Source organism: Hyla sarda, chromosome 4 (assembly GCF_029499605.1).
Source record: "Hyla sarda isolate aHylSar1 chromosome 4, aHylSar1.hap1, whole genome shotgun sequence".
Lineage (NCBI taxonomy): Eukaryota > Metazoa > Chordata > Amphibia > Anura > Hylidae > Hyla > Hyla sarda.
The window spans coordinates 267,724,179-267,749,291 of NC_079192.1; the positions used below are offsets into that span (position 1 = coordinate 267,724,179).

General features: G+C 39.2%; 1 protein-coding gene across 2 annotated transcripts in view; it reads right to left on the reverse strand.

Moving 5' to 3' along the window:
* The window catches only part of LGR5 (leucine rich repeat containing G protein-coupled receptor 5), a 175,779-nt gene that overhangs the window by 24,191 nt on the left and 126,475 nt on the right, over positions 1 to 25,113 (reverse strand). For both annotated transcript variants that reach the window (XM_056574123.1, XM_056574124.1), the window contains exons 6-14: positions 22,500 to 22,571; positions 18,702 to 18,770; positions 11,765 to 11,836; positions 10,131 to 10,202; positions 6,447 to 6,515; positions 6,290 to 6,361; positions 1,476 to 1,541; positions 1,199 to 1,270; positions 693 to 764 (exon numbers count right to left, since the gene is read on the reverse strand). In XM_056574123.1, the coding sequence (XP_056430098.1) occupies positions 693 to 764; positions 1,199 to 1,270; positions 1,476 to 1,541; positions 6,290 to 6,361; positions 6,447 to 6,515; positions 10,131 to 10,202; positions 11,765 to 11,836; positions 18,702 to 18,770; positions 22,500 to 22,571 (636 nt within the window). The remainder of the gene's footprint in view (positions 1 to 692; positions 765 to 1,198; positions 1,271 to 1,475; positions 1,542 to 6,289; positions 6,362 to 6,446; positions 6,516 to 10,130; positions 10,203 to 11,764; positions 11,837 to 18,701; positions 18,771 to 22,499; positions 22,572 to 25,113) is intronic.

Genomic DNA, 25,113 nt, shown 5'->3' on the forward strand with positions numbered 1-25,113 from the left:
GCCTGTCCATACATACCGTAATCTTCAGTGTACAATCAATGGACCTCTTCTCTAGTGATGTATAGGGAGATAAAGAACTATGGGGGATATTTATCAAAACCTGTGCAGAAGAAAAGTTGACCAGTTGCCCATAGCAACCAATCACATTGCTTCTTTCATTTTTGAAAAGTTCTCTGAAACATTAAAGAAGCAATCTGAGGGTAGATGTGTGGTATGTACAAACTCCTCATATATTACAACTTTTTCCACACTGTATTTGGTTTGCCTAAAGTCATTTTCTTTTACGCTCATTTTTGTCACAAATGTTTGTGCAAGCGTATAAACAGAGTACAATATGCATGCACAGCCACATCTCAATTCATTCTCTATTGAGCCAATGAACATTTCCATTTGGTGGCCCCACAGTGAATGAATGGAATGCTAGCAGTGCACACTCAGTTCCCTCCATTCATTATGGAGAGACTTTTGTCCCTGTTGTCAGGATTGGCGGGGGTACCACCAGTCGGACCCCCACCAATCAATTTGTTATCTCCCATTCTGTGGATAGGAGATAACAAGCTGAGATGGTAATCCCCCTTAGATATTTAGTAAGTAAACCTGTAACTGGTAGTTGTGCTTAAAAACACACAAATTATACTTTAACAATTGCCAGTAAGTTAGAGTTTTGTAAATATTATTAAAATACAACTTACAGTTTAATAAGGGAAGGTAAAGATGAAAATGAGTGAGGATGAACATATCTAATTTTGTTCCAGGCTAAATCTCTGTATACACAAAAAGAAGATAATAAGGTATTTAGAATTTATTTGGAAATTACAGTAATAATTACAGTATTTTGTTAATGTTAACTGTCACATTACATAAAAAGATGCACATAAACTGAAAAACATGGTGGACAGTTAATATGCCATGTTTACTGCATAAAACCTAATTTATTAACACTAAGATATCAAGCTGAAAGTGAAGCTGGCACACAGGAAAATAATCAAAACAAAACCAAAAATCTAGTAAACATAAAGAGCATAGCTCAATATCAATGGTAATGTAGAGGTTATGTAGCCAATAGATTGCCTCAAGAGATTAACAGTTTTAAGAGAAATGTCCATTTTTAATATATTGTTAGGTTTGTGGTATATTTATAGTGCTTAAAAACCTTAAATAAAATGAGATCAAAGTAGAAGATTTAGAAAGCACTTACAAGGATCTCAGGACAGTCAGCTGCTGAAAGGTGCTGGATCTAATTTCATAGATTTCATTATGGTGCAAATCTCTGAAATGACAGACAAATTATAAGTGCTGAGCTGAGGCGTGAAATTTCATAACAAACCTCTCTGCACAATCATATCACCTTTAACCCAAACATGACGGGACTAATGGTGTTAAGCATCTCACGATTAAAGCGATATGGCTTGGAAGGCTTAAGAAGCAGTGAAAGAATTAACTGTAAGACACCTGCACTTGTAATAAATACTCACATCTTCTGAATTCGCTGACACCCTGAGAAGCTGGGCAAATCGTTGATCAGATTATATGACAGATCTCTGTAAAAAAGAACTTATATGTTTTAGCTTAATAGTGATGTTACACATTTGACCAACAATGCATATACAGCAGGAAAATACAGTCGCCAGAGGGAGGACACTGGTTAACAAAGTAAGCAAGGAAAAAAATAGTCACTAAACAATCAGGCCGCTTAAACATTATAAAATCTCTGTATCCAGCTATGCTGGCCTGGGAAGCACTACTGTGAAGGTCAGGACTGAAATCCAATATGGGCACATACAAGAAAGGCAATCAAATTACATACAGATGAAGCTCCTACATGAATAAGAGCTTTCTCTGCTTTTTCGGCAGCTTCAAAGAAAATGAAAGTACCTCTTAAGTGCTCTAATGCTACCTTGCATCATAGAAATATACTATAGCGCGTAAATAAATATCACTCTTCCCAATTAATCACAGTTATGGCGGACTGGACACCAGCCAGATATAACTGAACGCACGTCAGACACATCTGGACTGCTTTACAGTGACCATGTTTGGTGATCATATTGTTGGAGTTGGACTTATTACTTCATTGAATGAGCTCAAGGATTTGGTATCTTATTATTTTATCTTGGCTAATACAAGTCACAATATTATCATCACAGAATCTATGTTCACAACCATTCATTTCACGTTTAACACTATTATGTCAACCAGGAGTACAGTCAAGCTTAGGAGATTTACCACTGACCTGGGCCCTTCTGCTTGTGTGCAAGCTGTACTGTGTCAGTGAGTCATGCAAAGTGCTAGTAGCTTGCACACAACCAGCAAACCCTGTGTGTCTAAAGTGTCAATTACAGAGCAAGAGCGCTACCTGTTGAAAGGAGGAAGAGAGAGGAGGTCTGGCAAATGTTCCGACTTCAGGAATTTTCATTCCCTTTTAATGCCTCTTAGTATGATTCCTTCTAATGTTAATGAGAGACCTACTTCCATTATTGTCTCAAAGTACTTACTAGGCAATTTATTTATTAGTGCACAAGATGGAGAAGTATGCATTACCTAATTTGTCCCCGAAAAGGTGAGTAATTGTGTAACTTTACTACTCGCTGTATGAAAATAAAGTAAAAGTAGTAGTTTTTTTTTACAATTTGCTTTGCCTTTATTTTCATATTGTATGTTTTTTTGTTCCTTATTTTATTATAAGTTCTTTTTTAATTTAACTTATGGACATCTATGGGCTAAAAGTGGACTAAAACATACTTATGTTTAAAAAAAAATGTCATGTGCGTGTATTTAACTATTCAAATGTACTGCCACTGTATTTCAATGAAATAACCTTATTATGGATCTAATGTTTGGAAGTGTAATTTAGACAGCAAAAAAACAAAACAAAACATACATTTCCCATGCAATGTCACTAAGCTCAAAAGTGGCTCAAAAAATATTTATGTTGCCTCCTCTTAGTCACTTGACTGATACTGTTGTAGGGTCTGAGGCCAAACGGGGCAAGGGCCCCCAACACCAGGTGTCTTCTGGTCTACACATACCATAGAGTGGAGCCATAATTATAATAATCAGAACAATAATAATGATCTTATTTTATCTTATTTATACAGAGTTAACAAATGCTATTTATATGTTGTAAATACATTTTCTTCTTTTATCTAGTTACAAAAAAGAACAACACTTAGAGCTATTTCCATAAACCCTGACATCTGGGTGCTGGATGAGTATAAGAAGGAGGAACTCCTGATGCACATTTATCCAGGCACATATTTTTGTACAAATGTACCCATGTGTTTATGGAAATAAACTAGCACAAAACAAACAAACGTCCATTAATGGTGTAATACCGCGTCTCCGCACTAATAATAGAGTGAATAAAATAATGAACGTAATAAATATCATAGAAATCTGTGCCTAATCTTTTCTTTTTTTCTTGTAAATGCTCCAAATTTTTGGCTTTCACAACAATGTGCTTAATGTTTCTGCAAGACAGTTTTTGTTTTTTAAAGCACTGAACTTGGATCTTACTCTTTGCACATATACAGGCGTTAGAGACCAAAAACACAACATGTCTATAAATATAATTTTTCCTCTTTAAAACACAAATGTGTATGGCATATTGGTGGAAAGTTTTACAACACTCACACTAGTAATAAAGCAATAAATTGTAATCAGTGTTAATACACCAAATGCCAAGTGAAGGAACACCACATGTATTCACAATGATCTAATATCTGCTGTCATAAATTATCATTTTTTTTCCTCTGTAGGTTAAAGACAAAATAAATCGTCTCTCTGAGAGTCTGCAGCTAAGTCATGCATGTCTAATCCTTATCCAATGTCATTTGTACATAATGATATATGCACCGATTGTGCTTGGTTACTTTATACAACACACTTTCCAGCTTGTGCAGTGCTATGACTAGTCCTAAAAGTTAATGGGGGGTATTTATCAATTTTGCCTGTTGACAGTTTCTTTTTTACCCTTTTTTTTTTCACTTTGGTTTTCGTGGACATCCACCAAATTTATCATTTGATGCAAGTTGTTAGTAATTTTGGCTCAAATGTTGAAATCAGCTGTTCACATCGCCTTTTACACAGAAGTTACCACCACAGAGGACGCGTATTTTACCCTGTAGAGCAGCCATTTCGGAGTCCCTCCTGCAGTATATCAGCAAGCGACGTGAGTTATTTTCTTTTGTGGGGTTTATAGCCACCATGTGAAATGGATTTTATTTTCAATTTGAGTAGTTTTTTTTATTTATTTTTTGTTTACTTTAGTGCAGTGGTCTTCAACCTGTGGACCTCCAGATGTTGCAAAACTACAATTCCTAGCATGCCCGGACAGCCGTTGGCTGTCCGGGCATGCTGGGAGTTGTAGTTTTGCAACATCTGGAGGTCCGCAGGTTGGAGACCACTGCTTTAGTGCTTACCTTTCCTGAACCTGTGTGGCCATGTCCAATGCTGGCTCAACGGAGGGTGAAGGTCCCTCAGAGACAACTATGTCGCAGGATAGTATTGAGCATGAGGGGCGGAGGCGTCGCTACTTTCACAAAAAAAATGTTTTAATGTATTTTGAGGCCTTTACATTTTCTGACATTGCTAAGTGTGTTTTCCATGTGTAAAATTTCTTGGTGGTGATTTGCGCCAAAAAAGAACCCTAAAAGGCGCAAAATTGCTCCTAAGATCATTTGGCGCAAATGATGAATTACTGACTAAAGTTAAAGGGGTATTCCAGGAAAAAACGTATTTTTATATCTCATCTGGCTCCAGAAAGTTAAACAGATTTGTAAATTACCGGTACTTCTATTAAAAAATCTTAAACCTTTCAGTACTCATGAGCTTCTGAAGTTAAGGTTGTTCTTTTCTGTCTAAATCCTCTCTGATGACACCTGTCTCGGGAAACGCCCAGTTTAGAAGCAAATCCCCATAGCAAACCTCTTCTAAACTGGGCGTTCCCGAGACACTTGTCATCAGAGAGGATTTAGACAGAAAAGAACAACCTTAACTTCAGTAGCTCATAAGTACTGAAAGGATTAAGATTTTTTAATAGAAGTAATTTACAAATCTGTTTAACTTTCTGGAGCCAGTTAATATATATCTAAAAAAGTATTTTCCTGGAATACCCCTTTAAAATCACACACAGGACCGTGTGATTTTGATAAAGTTGTAAAAATGACAGTGGAGAAAATGCACCAAACTTTGGCGCAAAAAGTCACTGCCCCAAAGCTACGTTAAAAAAAACCCACATAAATCCTTTGATAAATACCCCCCTATATCCTCGCAACAGATACAAACAGGTATTCTGCTGTTGCTATTGACGTTGGGTAGATAGCATCCAGGACTGAAGTTGAGCTATGGAGACAGAGTGCAGTGCTAGCCAAGTTTCATGTCATAAACCTGGGAGAACATATTGGGTGACAGGGGGTGTCCAGATTCCTTGGCAGTCCGCAGCTGGGAAGCTTTGTCTTGAGTGAATTTTAATTGGTGATTGTGAATAGCAGAGCTCAGGATGGCATGGTGTACAGAAGAGATGCTTTATAGCCTACAGAGAACACTGTAGCAGTCAGGGATTTTCGTGCACAAAGAGCTTTGCACACACACAATATGAGTCGAGTAAATGAGCAGTTCGGGCTCTGTGTCCTGCGCTACTCTTTTTTTTCTCTTCTAATTGCTGGAAAGATAGAACAAACTGTGTTCTTTCATGGCTGCTCTCAATATTTCTTGGACCATTCACTACCTTTGAACCATATCTTAACAAGCACAGACAAATTCCATAAAACACTCCCCCTCCCTCTGTTAAGACATTGCATGCACCGAGCTGGGCTAAGGATTTAATGTAGGGCAGCTATTCCAGTACGTTAAAAACTGCTAAATTCCTTCCTAAAGCGCACAGATAATCTGCACTGAAATCTGATTCTCCTTCTCCCAAAAGAACACTGCACTCCCAGCATGAACTGCCAAACGCAGCATTGAGATCAAACCAAGTGTCACATTCATGGCAAACTATACTTTCATTCATATGATTTATTGTTTTTATTGGTAGCAAATAATTCTCCTCTAATAGCTGGTTACTGCATACATCTTAATAATCACTTGTAAGTGCCTACATTACCTTTCATCTTAGCTTCAAGCACATATTCCCCTGCATAAAACAACAGTTACTCGAGAAGGGGAGGATGTGTACATTAATTGTGGTAAAGGAATTATTCACATTGAGAGATTGATTTGCTAATACAGACCGAAGTGTGAATATTACATGATATCCATAAAATAATATTCTCATTTCTGGGGTACTTACAGCATTTGAAGGTTAGGTAGCTGATCACAGATTATATCCGGGACACTGACCAGTTGTGCGCCTGTCAATGTTCTGTGAAAATTATTATCTTATTATCAGTTCAGGAGTGATATTGAAATCACATACCAGTTATATATGGAATATAATAAAGACTTACAGACTTTCCAGGCTTGTGGTTCCAGTTAAGTCAGGAAACTCTGTAATTTGGGAAGCCCCATTGAGAATACTATAAGTAAATAATAGATATAGCTTTAAGTTCAACATGGATGAGAAAAGTAAAATAACATTTAAGATCAGTGCAATAAGGGCAATTCATAATTACTGTGCACAAATGAACATACCTTCAAAGCTAGGTTTAAAAAGATGGCATATATGTTGAGCTCTACATATTACAAGTCCAAGAAATCCTATAAATAAATTTTTAAGAGGTCCCGTATCATGGAGTAAGCTCAAATGAATTATGGAAACCATGTTCATAATAATGATATCCCCTATATAAATGTTTCCTATATATTCCTATTTCAGGATGATGCAGTTTGGGCCTAACGTAACAGAACAGCTCACAATCGTTTACTCATAGTTAAAGGCTATGGACAATTTAACATGGAAAAAATGATGTTTTACATGTTATTGGTTACGCTGAGTTGCAAAGTTGCACTAAGTCTTCAATCTTTACTCCTGATATGCAGTTTGCTGACTGCTTTTCTTCCTATCAACAGCCCGTGAGAGCTTCCCTACATATATGTGTGGTGTCCCAGTATGGGATATGGTCCTTCTGTCCTGTCAGGTTGAGTCCCTGTCTGTCCCCGAGGCTCTCCTGTAGTGTTTCCCCCTGTGTATATAGGTTTCCCATAAAAGGGTTTTCACATAATGAGTAAAGGACCTTTATTGTTTGTCACATGATGATATTTGTACCACATGACTGTGTTTAAGTCACATGTTTAAGTCAAATGATTGTTACCCAGAGAACCCAGTGACCAGGTGACTTCCCAAGTAACCTATGGGTTCCTTGCACAACCCCCCTATATAAGATAGGGAGAAGCTGCAATCGCTCTCTTTCATCTCTCTTGTTCCTGAGGTCCAGTGCAGTCAAGACATCTTACAGAGTGTGTCCAGAGCAATGGAGGCCTCAAGCCTAAAGTCTGCAGCCACCTGTCAATTGCAAGTAAGTTAAAGTCATCTAATAGTCATCAAGTCAAGTCTACTGTGTGGTCATCGTGGCCTGAATTATAGTCAGCCTACCTACTGCAAGTCCCAGCAAGCCTGCAAGGTCTCTCTGTGTCACTGGCCACCTCTCTGGGATACTGGCTGAACTGTATAGACTGTACCACCTGTCTAACCCCAGTTAAAACTACTGTTACCCTTAACCTGGCCTTGGACTCTTTATTTCCCCTGCCTGGCCTACGACTAGCGGTACTACCTTCGGGTGGTTATATAGGAAAACCACGCCCTAGCGTCACGAACACAATGGGGTTAATACCATCTACCTCTGGGCAACACCATCTGCCCCTTACACCTCACCTCACACCCCGTGGCTCACCACATATGCTCTACCAACTCTCCAGTCTAACAGCACTCTTGTCTGCTCGATGGAAAAACCTTCTCTGCTGCTACCTCTAACATGAGAGAATAGAGATGAGATATAGAAAGCCTGTCAAAAACGGATGCAGATTTCATACCATGGAGGAGATTACCAAGTCAAAGATTTACATGCACTCTGCTAAGGCAAAATGGTAGAAAATGTTTAATGAAGTCTATTTAGAAAAATATGTAATTCTGTATTCAGCAAAAAAATAAAAATAAATTCAGGGCTAAGGTGGTTAAGATTTTAAAAGGAAAATGAAGGAAAAATGACAGCTGATTCACTCCAACTAGACCCAATACATGGGGTTATAGTGTGGGTCAACTGGGTTAAGGTGAGATATTACTTACTGCCATCAGTGCCACCATTAAGGAGATATAAAAAGTATTAGGGACCATTGCTAATATACTAATGCTGTCTTGGCACAGTGGAGGCAGGAGCTGGCATACAGAGGTTCCCTGCCTCCTGTCTCCTCTGCTCCCATATGCCCAACTACCTCAAATATTCATGAAGGACCCTTCACCCCTGTGAGCAGACTGTGAGAAGGCAAATGGAAGCAGAGGGGACAGAGACAGAGAAGCTCTGTATACCGGCTCCTGTCTCCATTGCGCAAAGGACAGCATAAGCAAAGTTGCAATGGACCCTAGTACTACTTGTATCTCCTGAACGCCTGCACCGATCAGAGCAAATTATATCTCATTTTAATTGCATTATAATGTGAATGAACCAGCTGCCAGTTTCCCTTTAATATAAAACCCAACAAACCTAATAATATATAGACTTCACAAAATTAGGAAACATTTTGAACTTAGACTTTTGCTCCTCCTACTAGCCAAAGTCTAAGTTGGGTAACAAAGGCTGTTCTCCTGTAATATAGCCACTGCATATAGGTATAATTTATCATGTATATATCATTCCAATAGGTCAAGGAGATGTGTTGTGTTAATATCAGGATATATTTATGACTGCCTTATACACTTCAATGGGATTCACACAGCAGAATTTCCGCTGCAGGAATTCCATTGACGTGAGTGAGCAATTCATTTCCACATAATTTACTGCAGAATTTTCATGCAGAATTCCGTTTAGAAATTCTGCTGTGTGAAATGTGCTTTACAGCTGAAATATTCCTTAAAGGGGTACTCCGCCCCTAGACATCTTATCGCCTATCCAAAGGATAGGGGATAAGATGTCAGATCGCCGCGGTCCCGCTGCTGGGGAGCCCCGGGATTCCCGCTGCAGCACTGCGCTATCATTACTGCACAGAGCGAGTTCGCTCTGTGCGTAATGACGGGCGATACAGGGGACGGAGCAGCGTGACATCATGGCTCCGCCCCTCATGACATCACGGCCCGTCCCCTTAATGCAAGTCTATGGCAGGGGGCGTGACGACCGCCACGCCCCCTCCCATAGACTTGTATTGAAAGGGGCGGGCCGTTACGTCACGAGGGGCGGATCCGTGACGTAACGATGCTCCGGCCCCTGTATTGCCCGTCATTACGTGCAGAGCGAACTCGCTCTGTGCTGTAATGATAGCGCAGTGCCGCAGCGGGGATCCCGGGGATCCCCAGCAGCGGGACTGCGGCGATCTGACATCTTATCCCCTATCCTTTGGATAGGCGATAAGATGTCTAGGGGCGGAGCACCCCTTTAAAAGAGTAGTCATGGAACATTTGCATCCTAATTTTCCCAACATGCCCAGATTTATCTATAGGTGTATATCTGAAAATTGAGCACCAAGAAATTGTACTGAATTTATTGGTTACATTTCGGCTGGACTTCAAAGAGGCAAATAAGCCAAACAAAGGATGTGAATAAATTCTCTATGCATTGTTACAATTTGCCCTGTAACATACTTATAACAGGAATGACAGAGTTTAGCTCCAAGATACTGAATCATTTTTTCATTACACTAGCAAGTGTTACACAAGTAAAGAATATGGGGGTTCTTGCTTTCTATCATGCATTGTGGCAAAGTTGGTGAGTTTGGATATATAACAGACTTGCAAAAACATAAAAGCATGTCATGAACAATATATAAATACTCTTGAGGATCTGCTATAATATCCAGTCAAAGTGAATGACTGAGTTTGACATTAGAACAAAATAGGATTTATTTCGGAATCCCAGGAAAAAATCATTATTCCATAGTTTTGTACACACAGTTATATGAAAAAGCCTTGACAATAAACTTTTTGTCAGTGACAGCCTTGAGTGTCAGCTATTCTGAATTATTTATTTAACATCCTAACAACTCACAGTGTCCGGAGCTCTGGCAAGTGCTGAAATGCAGATCTCCCAACATGTTGAATAGGGTTGTCATAGAAGTGGCTGCAAGAAACAGAATGAAAAAACAGATTTAGACATCTGTAGATGCTTATAAGATGAGTAGCCTGAACTTGCCATTCCAAGCAGTGTGTTTAGAGTCATTTTCAAATCTCTCAACGTATATTTTAATAATATATACTCATACAGGACACACAGCCTTTTGCCCAAACATCATAAAGATACACAAAATGACAGTAAGGCCCTGTTCACATCTACATTAGAGGTTCAGTAAAGGGCCTGAATGCAGATTTTAGCAAAAATCTAACAAAATAGAACATCACACAGCGCTATTCCATTTGGTAAAAGACCAGACACCATCATGAAAGCCCGACGAACTGCATCATAGACAATGAGGTCCCTCGGGTGTCATATGACAAATCCGGCATCACCATCATTTTCATTGTTCTGCTCTTATAACATACTATCCTGAAATGATATTGATAGGTAATACCCACGTGTTTATTTAGATAACAGCCAATAAAGAGCCAATGGCAATCTTTACATTTTCAGTGTGTACTCAAGTAGAAAACAGACATGGTGCACATCTACAATCTTGTACAATGATCCAATAGATAATGAAAGATTGAAGATGTGCGACCATGTCTGTCTTCTACCTGAATTTACATTTTCAGTGTTATTGAAGGAGTTAACTTTCATCATTTGGGTGTTCTGACCCTTGGGGTTGTGCTTTTCAACATTTTGTGCTGCTCAGCATCTGAATTACAATTGTCGTCTTTGATTTACAAGCATTGTGAACTGTTTTATGTCTTGCTCAATTGACTAATCATTCCAGTGTGGAATGTGGTTTTGGTTATAGGATTATACAGCCACACTGTGGTGAATTTAGTTTTTTCTTTAAATGGCCCTTCCATTCTGAAACAATGGTCTGAGTTCAGTCCATGTGTAGCACAAAGCCTGTATCTAATGTGATTATGTTGAGCTGGAATATGTCAATTTTATTTCCTATTTTGTTTTACATTAATCACATTCTTTTCAGCCCCATGTAGAAGTGACAGCTATTGAAATGACTTCATGTTCTACACGTTCATTTATATCCTTTAGATGTGGCTCGAGCACACATAGGAAACATCAGTTGGGCCAAGCAAATATCCAGCCATAAATTGTATGCAGATAATCCTTGGAATGTTACATACATATGACTTGAAGATCTCTCTAGCTATTCTTGAATTGGGACTAGAACCTGGATACAGATAATATAGGTCATTTGACATGTTACTACCTCACCATATACACCAAAGTTCTATTAGGTGGGTGGTATTGTCATCATTTTATTAATCTGGTTAAAATATTGTGCAACACACTGTAACAGTTACTTTGGAATATTTTGAAGACATTTTAATTCAATTTATAGTACCTTGAATGTTTATTTTTTTATGTGTTGAAGTTTTTCATTGGTTCGCATGTTTGTTAGTTCACATTAATGTTCTATATTTTTAAGACTATTACAACACAGAATTAGTCAGTTACAAAACCACGCTCACAGTTATTGAGGAAATATATGATAAACATTTTGTTAAGGCATAACATATGCATTGTCCACTTACATTGTAATAAGCGAAGGATTCCCAATAAATGCATGTTCAGGAATTGACCTTATATTGTTACTATGGAATCCCCTAAAACATGAAATATAGAAATAAGATATATTTAGCCATTAACATTAGAAAGACTAGACCACGTTTCATGAAAATATTTAGGAAAGATCGTGTATACATTCACGAGAAGAAATACTTGAATAAAATAGAAGCAGAGTTCTTCTATTATCTTAAACCCCTTAAGGAATCAGCCCATTTTTGCCTTACGGACGCAGCCAATTTTTTTTTTGGCATTTTCGTTTTTTCATCCTCAACTTCTAAAAATCATAACTCTTTTATATTTCGATGCACAGATGAGTATGATGGCTTGTTTTTTGCGTGACCAGTTGTCCTTTGTAATGACATCACTCATTTTACCATAGAGTGTATGGCAAAATAAATAAAAATACTATTTGTGTGGGTAAATTGAAAAGAAAACCGCAATTTTGCACGCTGTACAATTTACAGTAAAAATGACATGTTTTCTTTATTCTGTGGGTCAATACGATTAAAATGATACAAATGATTACATATTTTTCTATTATTGTATCGCTTTAAAAAAATCTAAAACTTTTTAACCACATTAGTGCATTTAAAATCCCTCTATTTTGACGACCTATAACTTTTCATTTTTCCATATAAGTGGTGGTATGAGGGCTCATTTTTGCGATGTGATCTGTACTTTTTATTGAGATCACAATTTTTAATTTTTTTTATATTATGTGACAAAAAAGCAGCAATTTTTGCCTTTTTTTTACGTTTACGCTGTTCCCCGTATGGCATAAATAACATTATATTTTGATAGTTCGGACATTTACGCACGTGGCGATACCAAATATGTTTATAAATTTTTATAGCAATTATTTGATTGCTAATACTGTTCTGTGCTATGCATAGGGCATAGCACTGATCAGTATTATCGGCGATCTTCTGGTCTGCTCGATCTCAGACCAGAGCAGAAGACTCCGGGAGATGGATGGAGGCAGGTGAGGGGACCTCCGTCTGCCATTATGAATGATCGGATCCCCGATCATCCATTTTACCAATCGCACTGCCCCAGATGCCGTGATCTGTATTGATCACAACATATCAATGGTTAATGTCGCACATCAGTGCGATCGCAGATGTCCGCCATTACCGGTGGGTCCCTGGCTGCTGATAGCAGCCGGGACCTGCCGCACATGACACGTGCACCACTCCGATGCTCACGGTCATGTACAGAACGTAAATGTACGTCCAGGGGTTAAAAAATGGTTCTTTGGATTAAAACAATAATCATTTTTTTTTCCATTTTCAATTATACAATCTTTATTAAAGAAAAATAAATAAATAAATAATAATAAATCTAAAATCTTGCAGTTTTCTTTCTCACCACTAGGCCTTCCTGTTTTATTTGTGATAAACAGAAGGAGGCTGCTGGAAAGTGATCTGTACGGAACTAAAGTGAAAGGGGACATAAGTGTATGTATAATAAAATAGCTAAAACTCACAGCTCAGCCCCCTCCTCCTGTGGAATGACATTTACAAAGGTCACAGAGTATGCCCAGTAGGGGTGTGAATCGCCAAGAATTTGGCGATTCGATTCGAATCGCGATACCAGTGTGGCGATTCGATATATCCCGATATATCGCGATACCGTCTAGGTGACGATACATCGCGATATATCCCGATACATCGCCCACCTGGGAGCATTCATAGATCCCAATAGACGCCGCTGTCAGCTTTGACAGCGGCGATCTAGTACTCCGGTGCTCACTTTTCTCATGTTATCCCGTCCGGGCTGCAAAATAAAATAAAACGCACTTTCTCTTACCTGCCAACGAGCCCCCGGAGCTCCGGTACACTCCGGTACAGGTGTTCGGTCCCCGGGCTGTATTCTTCTTACTTCCTGTTAGTCTGGCACGTCACACGGAGCTTCAGCCTATCACCAGCGGAGGCGGGACATCGCTGCGGCCAGTGATAGGCTGAAGCTCCATGTGACGTGCCGGACTAACAGGAAGTAAGAAGAATACAGCCCGGGGACCGAACACCTGTACCGGAGCTCCGGGGGCTCGTTGGCAGGTAAGAGAAAGTGCGTTTTATTTTATTTTGCAGCCTGGATAGGATAAAATGAGAAAAGTGCGCACCGGATACTCCTTTAATAGCCAGCCGCGGCGATTGCCGCATGCTGGCTATTAGCGGCGGCCCCCGGCTACTGAAATCAGCCGGGGGTCGCATAGTACGGAGTGGGCACGAGTCGGAGCCCGCTCCATACACCCAGAGCGACGCCGTGTCAGATCCGGCCTGCCCGGCTCCACAAATGTGGAACTTTTATCTCCTGATGCCCAAGACATGACATGCTGTTCCAGGCGTCAGCAGATAAAAATTCCACATCCCTAAAAGAATCGATTCAAAAATATTTTGAATCGATTCTGTATCGGCAAATGAAAAAATCGCGATTATCGCGAGAATCGATTTTTTCTTACATCCCTAATGCCCAGTAACTTTTTTCATTCATGTGAATGGGACAGCTCCCGTGTACTGTTGCCTATGTCGATGGGGCTTGCTTTAATATACATCTATAAATGCTCTTAAAAACAGCTCATGTAAGAGTGCTGTTCTCATAATAATGTACAAATATTGAAGTAAAAATATTACAATCAGAAAAGAGACACCGATTATAAAAAACACGTTTTAGTATCTGTTTCTAAACAGTAAAAAAAATATAGGCGACACATTCCCTTTAAGGGCCAAAAGTATAGGTTCTCCCATTTAGGACATCATTAAATAGCCAGTGTGAACAGGGACTACAAAATGTGTCTTTTGATCTGGGTGACCTTGAATGTCTATGCATTACATGAACAGCCAAGGGAGTTCAGTGAGAACTTCCTAAGGTTACTTTTACACATGACTGTACTCGACAACTATACTCAGACATCCCCCAGAAGTGATGGTTGAGGTCGGGGGACAAGGGACCACCTTTTGGTGATCACTTGGGGTCCCAGCAGTCGGATCCCATTGATCAGCTACTTATCACTCATTCTGTTTCTTCAGTCTTTGAGCTTATGATGCCAAGTTATAATACTGTGTAATATGTTTCTATTACATCTTTGTCCCTTTTTTATGCATGGGATTCACACCCACAAGTGCTGTAGTGAAAGCCTTTTTAATTTACTCTTTGTCTCTGAACTCTCCAAGCATTCACTGTGGCCAGAGACAATATGTCACAAGCCACAGGGTCTTCAGGGGTGTGTGGCTATGGTCCAATGGGTGGGTGGATAGCATTACTTCAGTAAATCCACTGTAGCATAGCCAAGCTCCCCTTAAGATCATGTGACTTATAACATATTGTCTCTGGCCACATGAAATGCTGGGAAAGGTCAGAGCCAACAGCATATGGTTTCCATGCAAGAAAATGGGGCAAAGTGGTGCATAGAGGTAATAGAAGAATATTGCATAAAATTATAACTTGGCATCATGGGCTCAAAGGCTGAAACAAATCCTGGAATATCCCTTTAATACCTTAAGGACGCAGGGCGTACATGTATGCTCTGCACCCGCTCCCCTTCTATGACACGTGCTCAGGAGCTGAGAGCCGTCAGGACCAATGTCTAATGCTGGATATCACCGATCGCAGTGATCCCTGGCATTAACCCCTTGGACGTCGCAATCAACTTAAAAAAAAAAATTTAAAAAAAAATAAAAATAAAAAAAAACTCCCGACAGCTCACTGTAGCTGATCAGGATCATCATGGTGAAAACACGATGTCCCGATGAGATGAGAGTACGGCAGGAGGGCCCTTACTTGCCTTCTCGCCGTCCGATCGGTTCTCCAAGGCTCCAGTCAGTCATGGCAGGCTGGTGCAATGGAGCACCGAAAACACTGATCAATGGCATATCATTGTTCAGTGTATGTAATCTAATGACTGCATGTAATAGTCTCCTATGGGGACTAAAAAGTGTAAAAAATGAAAAAGAAAATCTTCAAGGAGTATTCTGGTGCAGACTACTCCTGCTCCATCCTGCCCGGGCTGAAAAAAAATGAAAATAAACCATCACTCACCTTCCTGGGTTCCCACAGAGCGCCACTACAGTTGATCGGTCCTCCGGTCCATCTTCTTCATACTTCCGTGTGAACGAAGCATCACATGGCGCTCAGCCTATCGTCGGCCGCCGCAATGTTCTGCCTCGGCCCATAATAGGCTGAGCGCCATGTGACGCTTCGTTCACACGGAAGTATGAAGAAGATGGACTGGAGGACCGATCAGCTGTAGTGGCACTCCGCGGGAACCCAGGAAGGTGAGTGATTGTTTTTTTTTTCTTTTTTTTTGCAGCCCAGGCAGGACAGAGCAGGAGTAGTCTGCACCAGAGTACTCCTTTAATAAATGTGATTCAACCCCTTCTTTAATAAAAGTTTGAATCACCCCCCTTTTCACATAAAAAAAAAATGTAATCAATAATAAACATAACCATGAGGTATCGCTGTGTCCGTAAATGTCCGAACAATAAAGATATAATGTTAATTAAACCTCACAGACAATGGCGTAAAAAAAATACAAAAGTACTAAAGTCATTTTTGGTAACTTTGTATACCCTATAAAAAAGATAAAAAGTGGTCAAAAAGTCCCATCAAAAATAGTAACAATAAAAACTACAGATCACGCCACAAAAAATTAGCCTTCACACATCCCCATATACGGAAAAATAAAAAAATGATAGGGGTCAGAAGAGGACATTTTTAAACATGCTAATTTTCGTAAAAAAGTTATACATTTTTAAAACAAGTAAAACTAAATAAAATTTATGTATGTTGTGTGTCAGTTTAATCGTATGGACCTACAGAATAAAGATAAGGTGTAATTTTTACTGAAAAGTGCACTGCGTAGAATCGGAAGCCCTCAAAAGTTACAAAATGAGGTTTTGTTTTTTTCAATTTTGCCACACAAATAAATAATTTTTTTGTTTCACCGTAGATTTTGTGGTGAAATGTTTGATTTAATTACCGTACAAAGCAAAATGGTGGTGCAAAAAACAAGCCCTTATATGGGTTTGTAGGTTAAAAAACTGAAATCCAGACCAGATTTTGAGTGACAGATTTTCAGTCCACCATACATTATGCTTAATGGCCATTTTCTTTGAGATGACCACCCAAAATTGCATTATAAAGTGTATTATAAAGGTCTGCTGCAGAAGTGTCTACATGAGACAGACAGTATAAGCAGAGTACCGATATCACTAAGCATTGCTATGCTATAGCATAGCACTGAAAAGTAAAAGCAATCTAAGTATTGCTTGTAATAGTCCCCTTTGGGGACTTCAAAATGTAAAATAAAAAATGTTTTTTTAAGTTTTAATGACCCTCTTTTCCCATTTTACAATAAAAAAAAATGTTTACAAATTTTAAATTGAACTATTGAAATATGATCCCATATGGTGAACAGTGTAAAAAAAAAATACCAAAGTCCAAAATTGCAGATTTTTCATCACATCAAATCAGAGAAAAATAAATAAAAAAAAGTGATCAAAAAGTCATATATACACAAAGGCCCACATTTATCATTGCAGTGCAAGTGAAGCATTTTTTTACAACTTTTTTTTTTGTGTGCTGATAATGTGTAGGAGCACCAAATTTATTAAAAGGCAAAAGAGTTTTGATAAATTTTGTGCAGGTCCGCATTTTCTGAAATTTCTGTCTACACATACACCAACAAGCTACGCCATGTCTGGGCTGGTGTAGTTTTAGAGACTTTTCAGTGGCTTTGCGCCTTTTTTTGCTCCTTTTTACAAAAAGGGGCAATGACAAATCCCTTCCATATCATGTCTATTGCCAAAATCAGTGGATTGCAACTCTAAATCAGTGGATTGCAACTCAAAATCAGCAGAAATGTGTAAACAAAAAGGGGCAAAAAAATGCGCAAAAAACCCTGCTTGAACCTTTTTTGCCCCAGAGACAAAAAACTGTCTAAAGACAATGATAAATGTGGGCCAAAAATGGTGCCAGTAAAAATTACAGATCATGATGCAATAAATGTGCCCTCATACAGCCCTATATATGGGTAAATAATAGAACAATTTTAAATGGGCACTGTCAGATACAAACAGTTTTGATATGTTGTAAAGCATGCAAAACCGATAGGTTTTGCAATTGCTTTCATTAGAAAATGTTAAGTATTTCTGAACAAGCGAGTCAAACAACTGCCCCCCCCTGCCTGCTTGAACACATACTAGTCCTGCTGTGTCCATGAGTCATCACCTATGTCATGGACACACTTCCTTGATTGACAGCTGTGAGCGCAGGGCTCACAGCTGGAGGAGAAATCCTCCCACTGTCATCTTGTGTCCCGCTACTGTCAGTGAGGACAAGCTAGGAGTTGTAGTTTTGCTAATGCTAGGGGAGATGTGAGCAGTCAGCATACTGAGGGAGGGGGCGGAGACATGCACAGTGAGGCCACGCCCCCTCACTTTGAGAGGAATTCAGACTAGTGAGCTAAATTAAGTGTAATAAAAAAATAAATAAAGGTGCTAGACACATATAAATTAGATGTACATGGTCAGGATTAGGTACTGAGTGATATATTAAAAAAATAATTTTTTGTTGGATCTGATTGGTACGCTTTAAGAATATTTATTTTATTAAAGAAATTAAGACTTTTCTGAAAAGTAGTACAATAGTAGAAAAACTATGTAAATAAGATTACAATTCAAATTACATGTCAGTTTGGCACTGTGCACTGCATAAAAAAGAATGTTTTTGGTTGCGCCATACTATTTCATGTTCATATAAAAGGTGTCCTAACTAAGTGCAATTGGTTGCACAAAAGAAACAAGCCGTCATAAAAAACGAAAACGCAAAAATGAAAATTGCCCGGTCCTTAAAGGGTAAATTACTTAACAATACATATGACGTAAATATTGTACAATAACTTACAGTTCTTTAAGGTTCCTGAGGGTCTTGATTGCAACAGGGAACTCGTCTAGACTGTTGTAGTTCAGATCCCTGTAATTGAAGGAGAACACCTTGTCACACATAATCCCAGCAGAGGGCGCATTAGTGCAAACAATTCCACACAAAGTGAACTAAAAATAGTGAAGATTTACAAGCCTGAAAATTCTAACCAGTCCCAATTTGCATGTTCACATGTTCCGCACTGTATGAATGAATTACGGCACAGATTTCCACTGTGATCAAGGGGAAGTGTATTTCACATGCATTTTATGCAGATTGATAGATTAACACTGCCCTTTGGTAATCGTTCAGGAGAAGGCAGCATTGGATAGAGACTGAGTTGTAAGATGAGCTATATGATGGATTTCACTGTTTTAGCATCATGCTATGTACAAATATACATAGAAGCCACACAAGCTAAACAGTTACAACATTTTTTATATAAAAAAAATGTATATTACAAAAATGTTTATTTTTTTTATATCAAAAATACATTTATTTATCTCTAGACTAAAATAAGTTAGTGAACAATTTTACATCTTAAGGGTGCGTTCACACGCTATTACTAGCAGCGGGTTTTACACTGCGGGAAACCTGCTGCAAGTTACACTACCATTGATTTGAATGGGTCCACAGACAGTCCGCAATAGTGTCAGATTTGCGGACCCATTTAAATCAATGGTAGCGTAACTAGCAGCGGGTTTTCTGCAGTGGGAAACTCGCTGCTAGCTACTAGCATGTGAACGCACCCTTAAAGGGGTTATCCAGGATAAGAAAAACTGGCCTGTTCCAAAATCAGCACCACAGCTGTCCCCAGGTGGTGTTTTAGGTATTGCAGCTCAGTTCCATCAAAATAAATGGAGCTAAGTTGTAATAGCACACATAACCTGAGGAAAGGTGTGGTGCTGTTTTTGAAAGAAATCCGTAGTTTTTCTATTCCTGGATAAAACCTTTAACATGCATTAAAGGGCTCTTACATACATTTTTCAATCGATATAATTTGTGCTTTGATGGTTTAACTAAATAGACCATTAAACATAAAAAAATATTGAACTGTGTCTACTTTAGGCCACAATGTGCATATAAGAACAGAGTATGTATGCACATGGTAGTAACACAATAGGCATGTATGGTAATAAGGAGTTAACAATATACAAATGAAGATAAACAGGTACCCGCACTCACCGTGAGGAAACAGCAAACCGACTCTCCTGGACTCTAGGAAATTCCCGGCATCAGGGCGCTCAGAGTGGAGGCGACTGCCGGCAAAGTTTCGCGCAAGACATGCTTCTTCCGGCCTCGTATGAGGCCGGAAGAAGCGCGTCTTGCGCGAAACTTTGCCGGCAGTCGCCTCCACTCTGAGCGCCTTGCTACCAGCCTGATGCCGGGAATTTCCTAGAGTCCGGGAGAGTCGGTTTGCTGTTTCCTCACGGTGAGTGCTGGTACCTGTTTATCTTCATTTGTATATTGTTGAGTGACTTTGGATTTCTTGGTCCCCAGCACCCCCGGACTCAAGGGCCCCTGGACTCTGCGTGGCCAAAGTGACAGTTCGTTAGGCTCCTTATTATATGCTGTTATACAGCTGTGCATAGGTGTCGGTCCCTCTTTTCAGCAGTGCCCTCTATCTTGAGTTCAGTAATAAGGAGTTAAGTCTGCTCTCATTTTTTATGGTACAGTTAGAGCAAGGTCCCGGTCTCTGCATGGTTGTATTTTTTACATCTGATGTTTTTGATGTGCACATTTCAAGCTAGTGTGGTACAGAGAGCACAGATCTCTCTATAGCTAAATGAAAGGCCTTGCCCTAGAATCTACAATCTTCTTTTTATCACTATATTATTTACTAGGGAGGAAACTAAACTTCATCTTTGGATTTAAGAGCTATGTTATTATAAACACAGTTAAAAAAAAATCACTTTTCAGAGTCTGAGAGAGGCTTTTATGTGCATAATCCTTGTAAAAGAAAGCGCTGCTGCTAAGAATGTGCTACCAGAAAAACAAAAAATGTGTACTTTATTTAAGCCTTTCTAAGCTGGCTGGTGCCACTTAAGAGTTAAAGACAGTACAATTAATGCAGGAGACATAAAGTGAGTTTCACTTCCACCTTACCTAGTTTAGATTAGGGCAGAACAGTGTTTGATAGAACAACTCACCAATGAAGACAACATCACTGTGAACAGCCAGTGAGCAAGCACTGTATTTTTTATTTTCTAAAAAGGATAGTCTGCATATTACATGCGAATGGTAGACACATTGGTTTGCATAACATTCAGCAGGGAAATGACATGGACTGGAAAAAGTTTCCCACCATTAAAGGGCTACTCCAGTGGAAAACATTTTTTTTTAATCAACTGGAGCCAGAAAGTTAAACAGATTTGTAAATTACTTCTATTAAAAAATCGTAATCCTTCCAGTACTTATCAGCTGCTGTATGCTCCACAGGAACTTCTTTTCTTTTTGAATTTCTTTTCTGTCTGACCACATTGCTCTCTTCTGACACCTCTGTCCATGTCAGGAACTGACCAGAGTAGGAGCAAATCCCCATAGCAAACATATGCTGCTCTGGACAGTTCCTGGAATGGACACTGGTGTCAGCAGAGAGCACTGTGGACAGGCAGAAAGGAAATTCAAAAAGAAAAACACTTCCCCTGGAGTATACATTAGCTGATAAGTACTGGAAGGATTATGATTTTTAAATAAAAGTAATTTACAAATCTGTTTAACGGTTCCTACTACTGTTCTCATCTACAAGGGAGGGAGTACAACAAATCCTTTCCATGCATACACTGACTGTGCAAGCATGTATGTTTGGAAGCACTTATCTCCAGGTGAAACTGAAGATCGGACAAGATAAAATACGTTGTGCTAGATCTTTGTCTCATTCCATGTCTGTCTTTGTGAGACAGTTAACCTCATTCCATACTTTCACTCTTGAAGTGAAGATTAGGGAAGATTTACTTCAAAATTTGCCAAAATTTGGAGCATTTTGGCACATCTCATTTCATATCACATTCATTATGTGTTTGACACTTTTTGAGACTCGTATGACAATGGGTGTGGCCTATTTGCAATGGGGTATGTCTCTTCAGGAAGGGAGCACGGCTAAAAAATGCACCATCATTGTGGAATATAAAACTGTTGCAAAGTAGGCCAACTAGAAGGTTGAATAAAAAGTTAGGCAAGTTTAAGGATAAGATAAATTTATAATGCAGCATGGACCACCATTAAAAGCGTAGGGGATACGTTATAGATCACAGGGGGGTCCGAGTGCAGTTTGCCGGAAGCTGACGTCCAACCCCCGCAGGAAGCCGCGGCCAGCACACCCCCTCCATGTATCTCTATGGGGTACATGGAGGGGCGTGTCGGCAGACTGATCGGACCCCGTGCAGGAGGGGATGTTATTTTTCACCAAACAACTCCTTTAAGAGTGCCTCATGGGCATGTATCTAAGTATTGAACAGGATTCGCAAATCTTTCCAAATATATTAAAATATGAATAAGAAACTAATTCAGTAGATACAGAACTGTAGATTTTGTACTTGAGCTTTTTGTAGGTCTTCTTTAGCATGAATAATAGCTCAGCAATGGTAGAGAAGGCATATCTCAGAGGCATTGTTACTAGATACAGGATTTGTTTTATACAGTCATCATATGAACAATTGCACTAAACACTTGGCAATTAGGCAAGCCAAAAAGCATGTTTGGCTTTTGAGCTATTTTTATTCTTTTTAGAATATCAATGAAAACAGAGAAAGGACTGAAACAAATAAGAGGTCAACTCACAAAGTCTCCAGACTGTGGAGCCCGTCAAAGCATTTCTTTCCCAGGGAGTCGATCCTATTGTTATGCAGATGTCTGCAGGGAAACATTAAAAGCACAGTCAGGATAGCATGCTGCGCACAGTGAACCTATGCAAATGTCTTCAATGGAAGCTTCTAAAGAAACGTGTTTTCAACCATGCACTTATTGTATACAAGTCAAGGACTGCCAAAGAATTTATTGGAGGGCATGCTCCTAAGGCTTTCACTTTACCCCTTCAAAAAGATTGGCAGCTGTTGTAGAGTAAAAGCATAAGTCAAAGATGTGCTGTATCCCTTCTTTTTCATACCTCCTTATTGTGCCATAAAATATGTAAAACACAACTGCCATTCTAAATCACTATATATGATCAATAGGTCGTGCCATGAAATCAGATTGTGACATATTTGACAAAAGTCTCAAAAGGTGAAATTTACAAGTGAAAAAAATTTAACAGAAAAGTGTAAAAGACATATCACATTAACTTTTCTGCAATATGCATTTTACCATAAACCCATAAAATTGGGTCTGTTTTTAAAATTTTGCTTACATTGTTAGAAACATATTACACAATAAAATCTCAATAACTTCTTTAGACCTGTAGAAGTAACATTGTAACTCAATGTTAATAAGCAAAATGTTCTTATGTGTCTCATGAGGTTTGTGCAACTAAAAAAAATACAATGTAATGTCTGCCTGCGGCACATTTTACTTAGGGAAATATTTCCGCCAAAGAGAAATGGAAATTCCTGCTGGCATACAATTTCCTGAAAGGTGTATTAAAATGCAGCAGTATAATGTGAAAACCTACAAGTTTCAAACAAGATGGCTCATTGTAGTATAAATCTGTCTTACTTTACTGCTGGACAGCACAATGAATTTGTTGAAAAATGTATTTTAAGGTCTACTGTCCACAGACAGGGTAAAGGGATTTAAAAAATATCCATGGCAGTCCTACCTTTTCAATGTTTTCTGAAACATGCAGAAGATCCCCTTTTATTTGCTCATATAGTGCAGCATAAGCTAGAAGAGAATAATATTGATGCTCTTGTGCATACCTTGTGTATAGCAATTTTTGTTGATGCCGCATGCATCATTTGTCTGCCATCTTAATTCCTATTTTCCATCTGGTATATTTTGCTAATACAGTGGTCCCTCAAGTTACAATATTAATTGGTTCCAGGATGACCATTGTATGTTGAAACCATTGTATATTGAGACCAGAACTCTATGGAAACCTGGTAATTGGTTCTGAAGCCACCAAAGTATTATATAGATAAAGTAAGTCCTTATATATAAAAGCAAGAAAGGGCTGCTGGGAGCTGTAAATCACTGTCTATGTAGAGGACAGGAGCTTCTTCAGGGTCCTGTACAGTACACTCAATGTCCTAAAAAAGCAAAATGGAGCCACCCTTACCTGGTGTCCAAAGGAGCAGGTAACTGTGGCACAGGTAAAGAGTAGTACAGAAAATGTAATACCTCCCTGTACTGTAGGGGGCGCTACCAGACAGCCAGTCAGTGCATGCACTTCAGTAATACAGGTGTTGTACCAGTGAATGCCCATTCTAATTGGTCAGTTTTTCCAGTCATTGACATGTTTCACAGATCTGGACTGTCCATAGCATTGTATGTTGAGTCTGGTTGCAAGTTACAATGGTCCAGAAAGGACCATTGTATGTTGAAACCATTGTATGTTGAGGCCATTGTAAGTTGAGAGATCACTGTACAGCCTACATTTCCCATCATGTCTCTGGTTTTGCAGAGGCAGAAAAGGAGGAGTAACAAAAAGTGTCTTAAATGTTCTCATTGTCTATTAGAGAGAGCAGACATTTTAGCTTCAGCAGCACTCTGTGCACGGGCACATATCTGGGATTAAGGAGGGTAGAGCTGGGTGGGGAGGAGTCTGAGTTGCCAGGAGGGATCTGTAACAGCAACACAGGAAAGACTGACATCTTGTCGACACTTAAGAGCAGTGGTCCCCAACTCAGTCCTTAAAGGAGAACTATCATGCAGAAAAACTTAGAGAGAGCCAGGATCCCGTGCATGAGATTGGACCCCCCGTGATCTAAAAGTTATCCCCTATCCTATATATAGAGGATAGGTTTTTCTGCATGACAGTTCTCCTTTAAGACCCACCAACATTCAGTTTTGTTTCAGTTACTCCACTGGAACAGACTAGAAAAAAATGTAAATCCTGGACTGTTGGTGGACCTTGAGGAATGAGTTGGGGACCTCTGCATTAGAGGTTGTCAGACTGGTGATCAGATGACACAACTGTAGTAATGAAATGTATGGAAGCAGCTGAGCTAGGATGAAACAGCTGACACTGCAGGAATACCAAGGCTAAGTTAGCCTTAAATAATTAAATAATGTTTCATTAATTAATATCTGTTCTCAAAAACTTTTCTTAAAAGGTTTTTTATTCTTTTCCTAGCTGGCAATTAACTGGTCTTTCATGTAACAGCTTATTCACTTCCAGCTAATCTAATTGGTCAATCTCTGAAGCTTGACCTTTAGACTCATAATCAAAAAGTAAGACTGGCCAAAGAATCTGATCGCTGACATTTATCTCTATCCTCCCTTTGCCCCCAATACACTT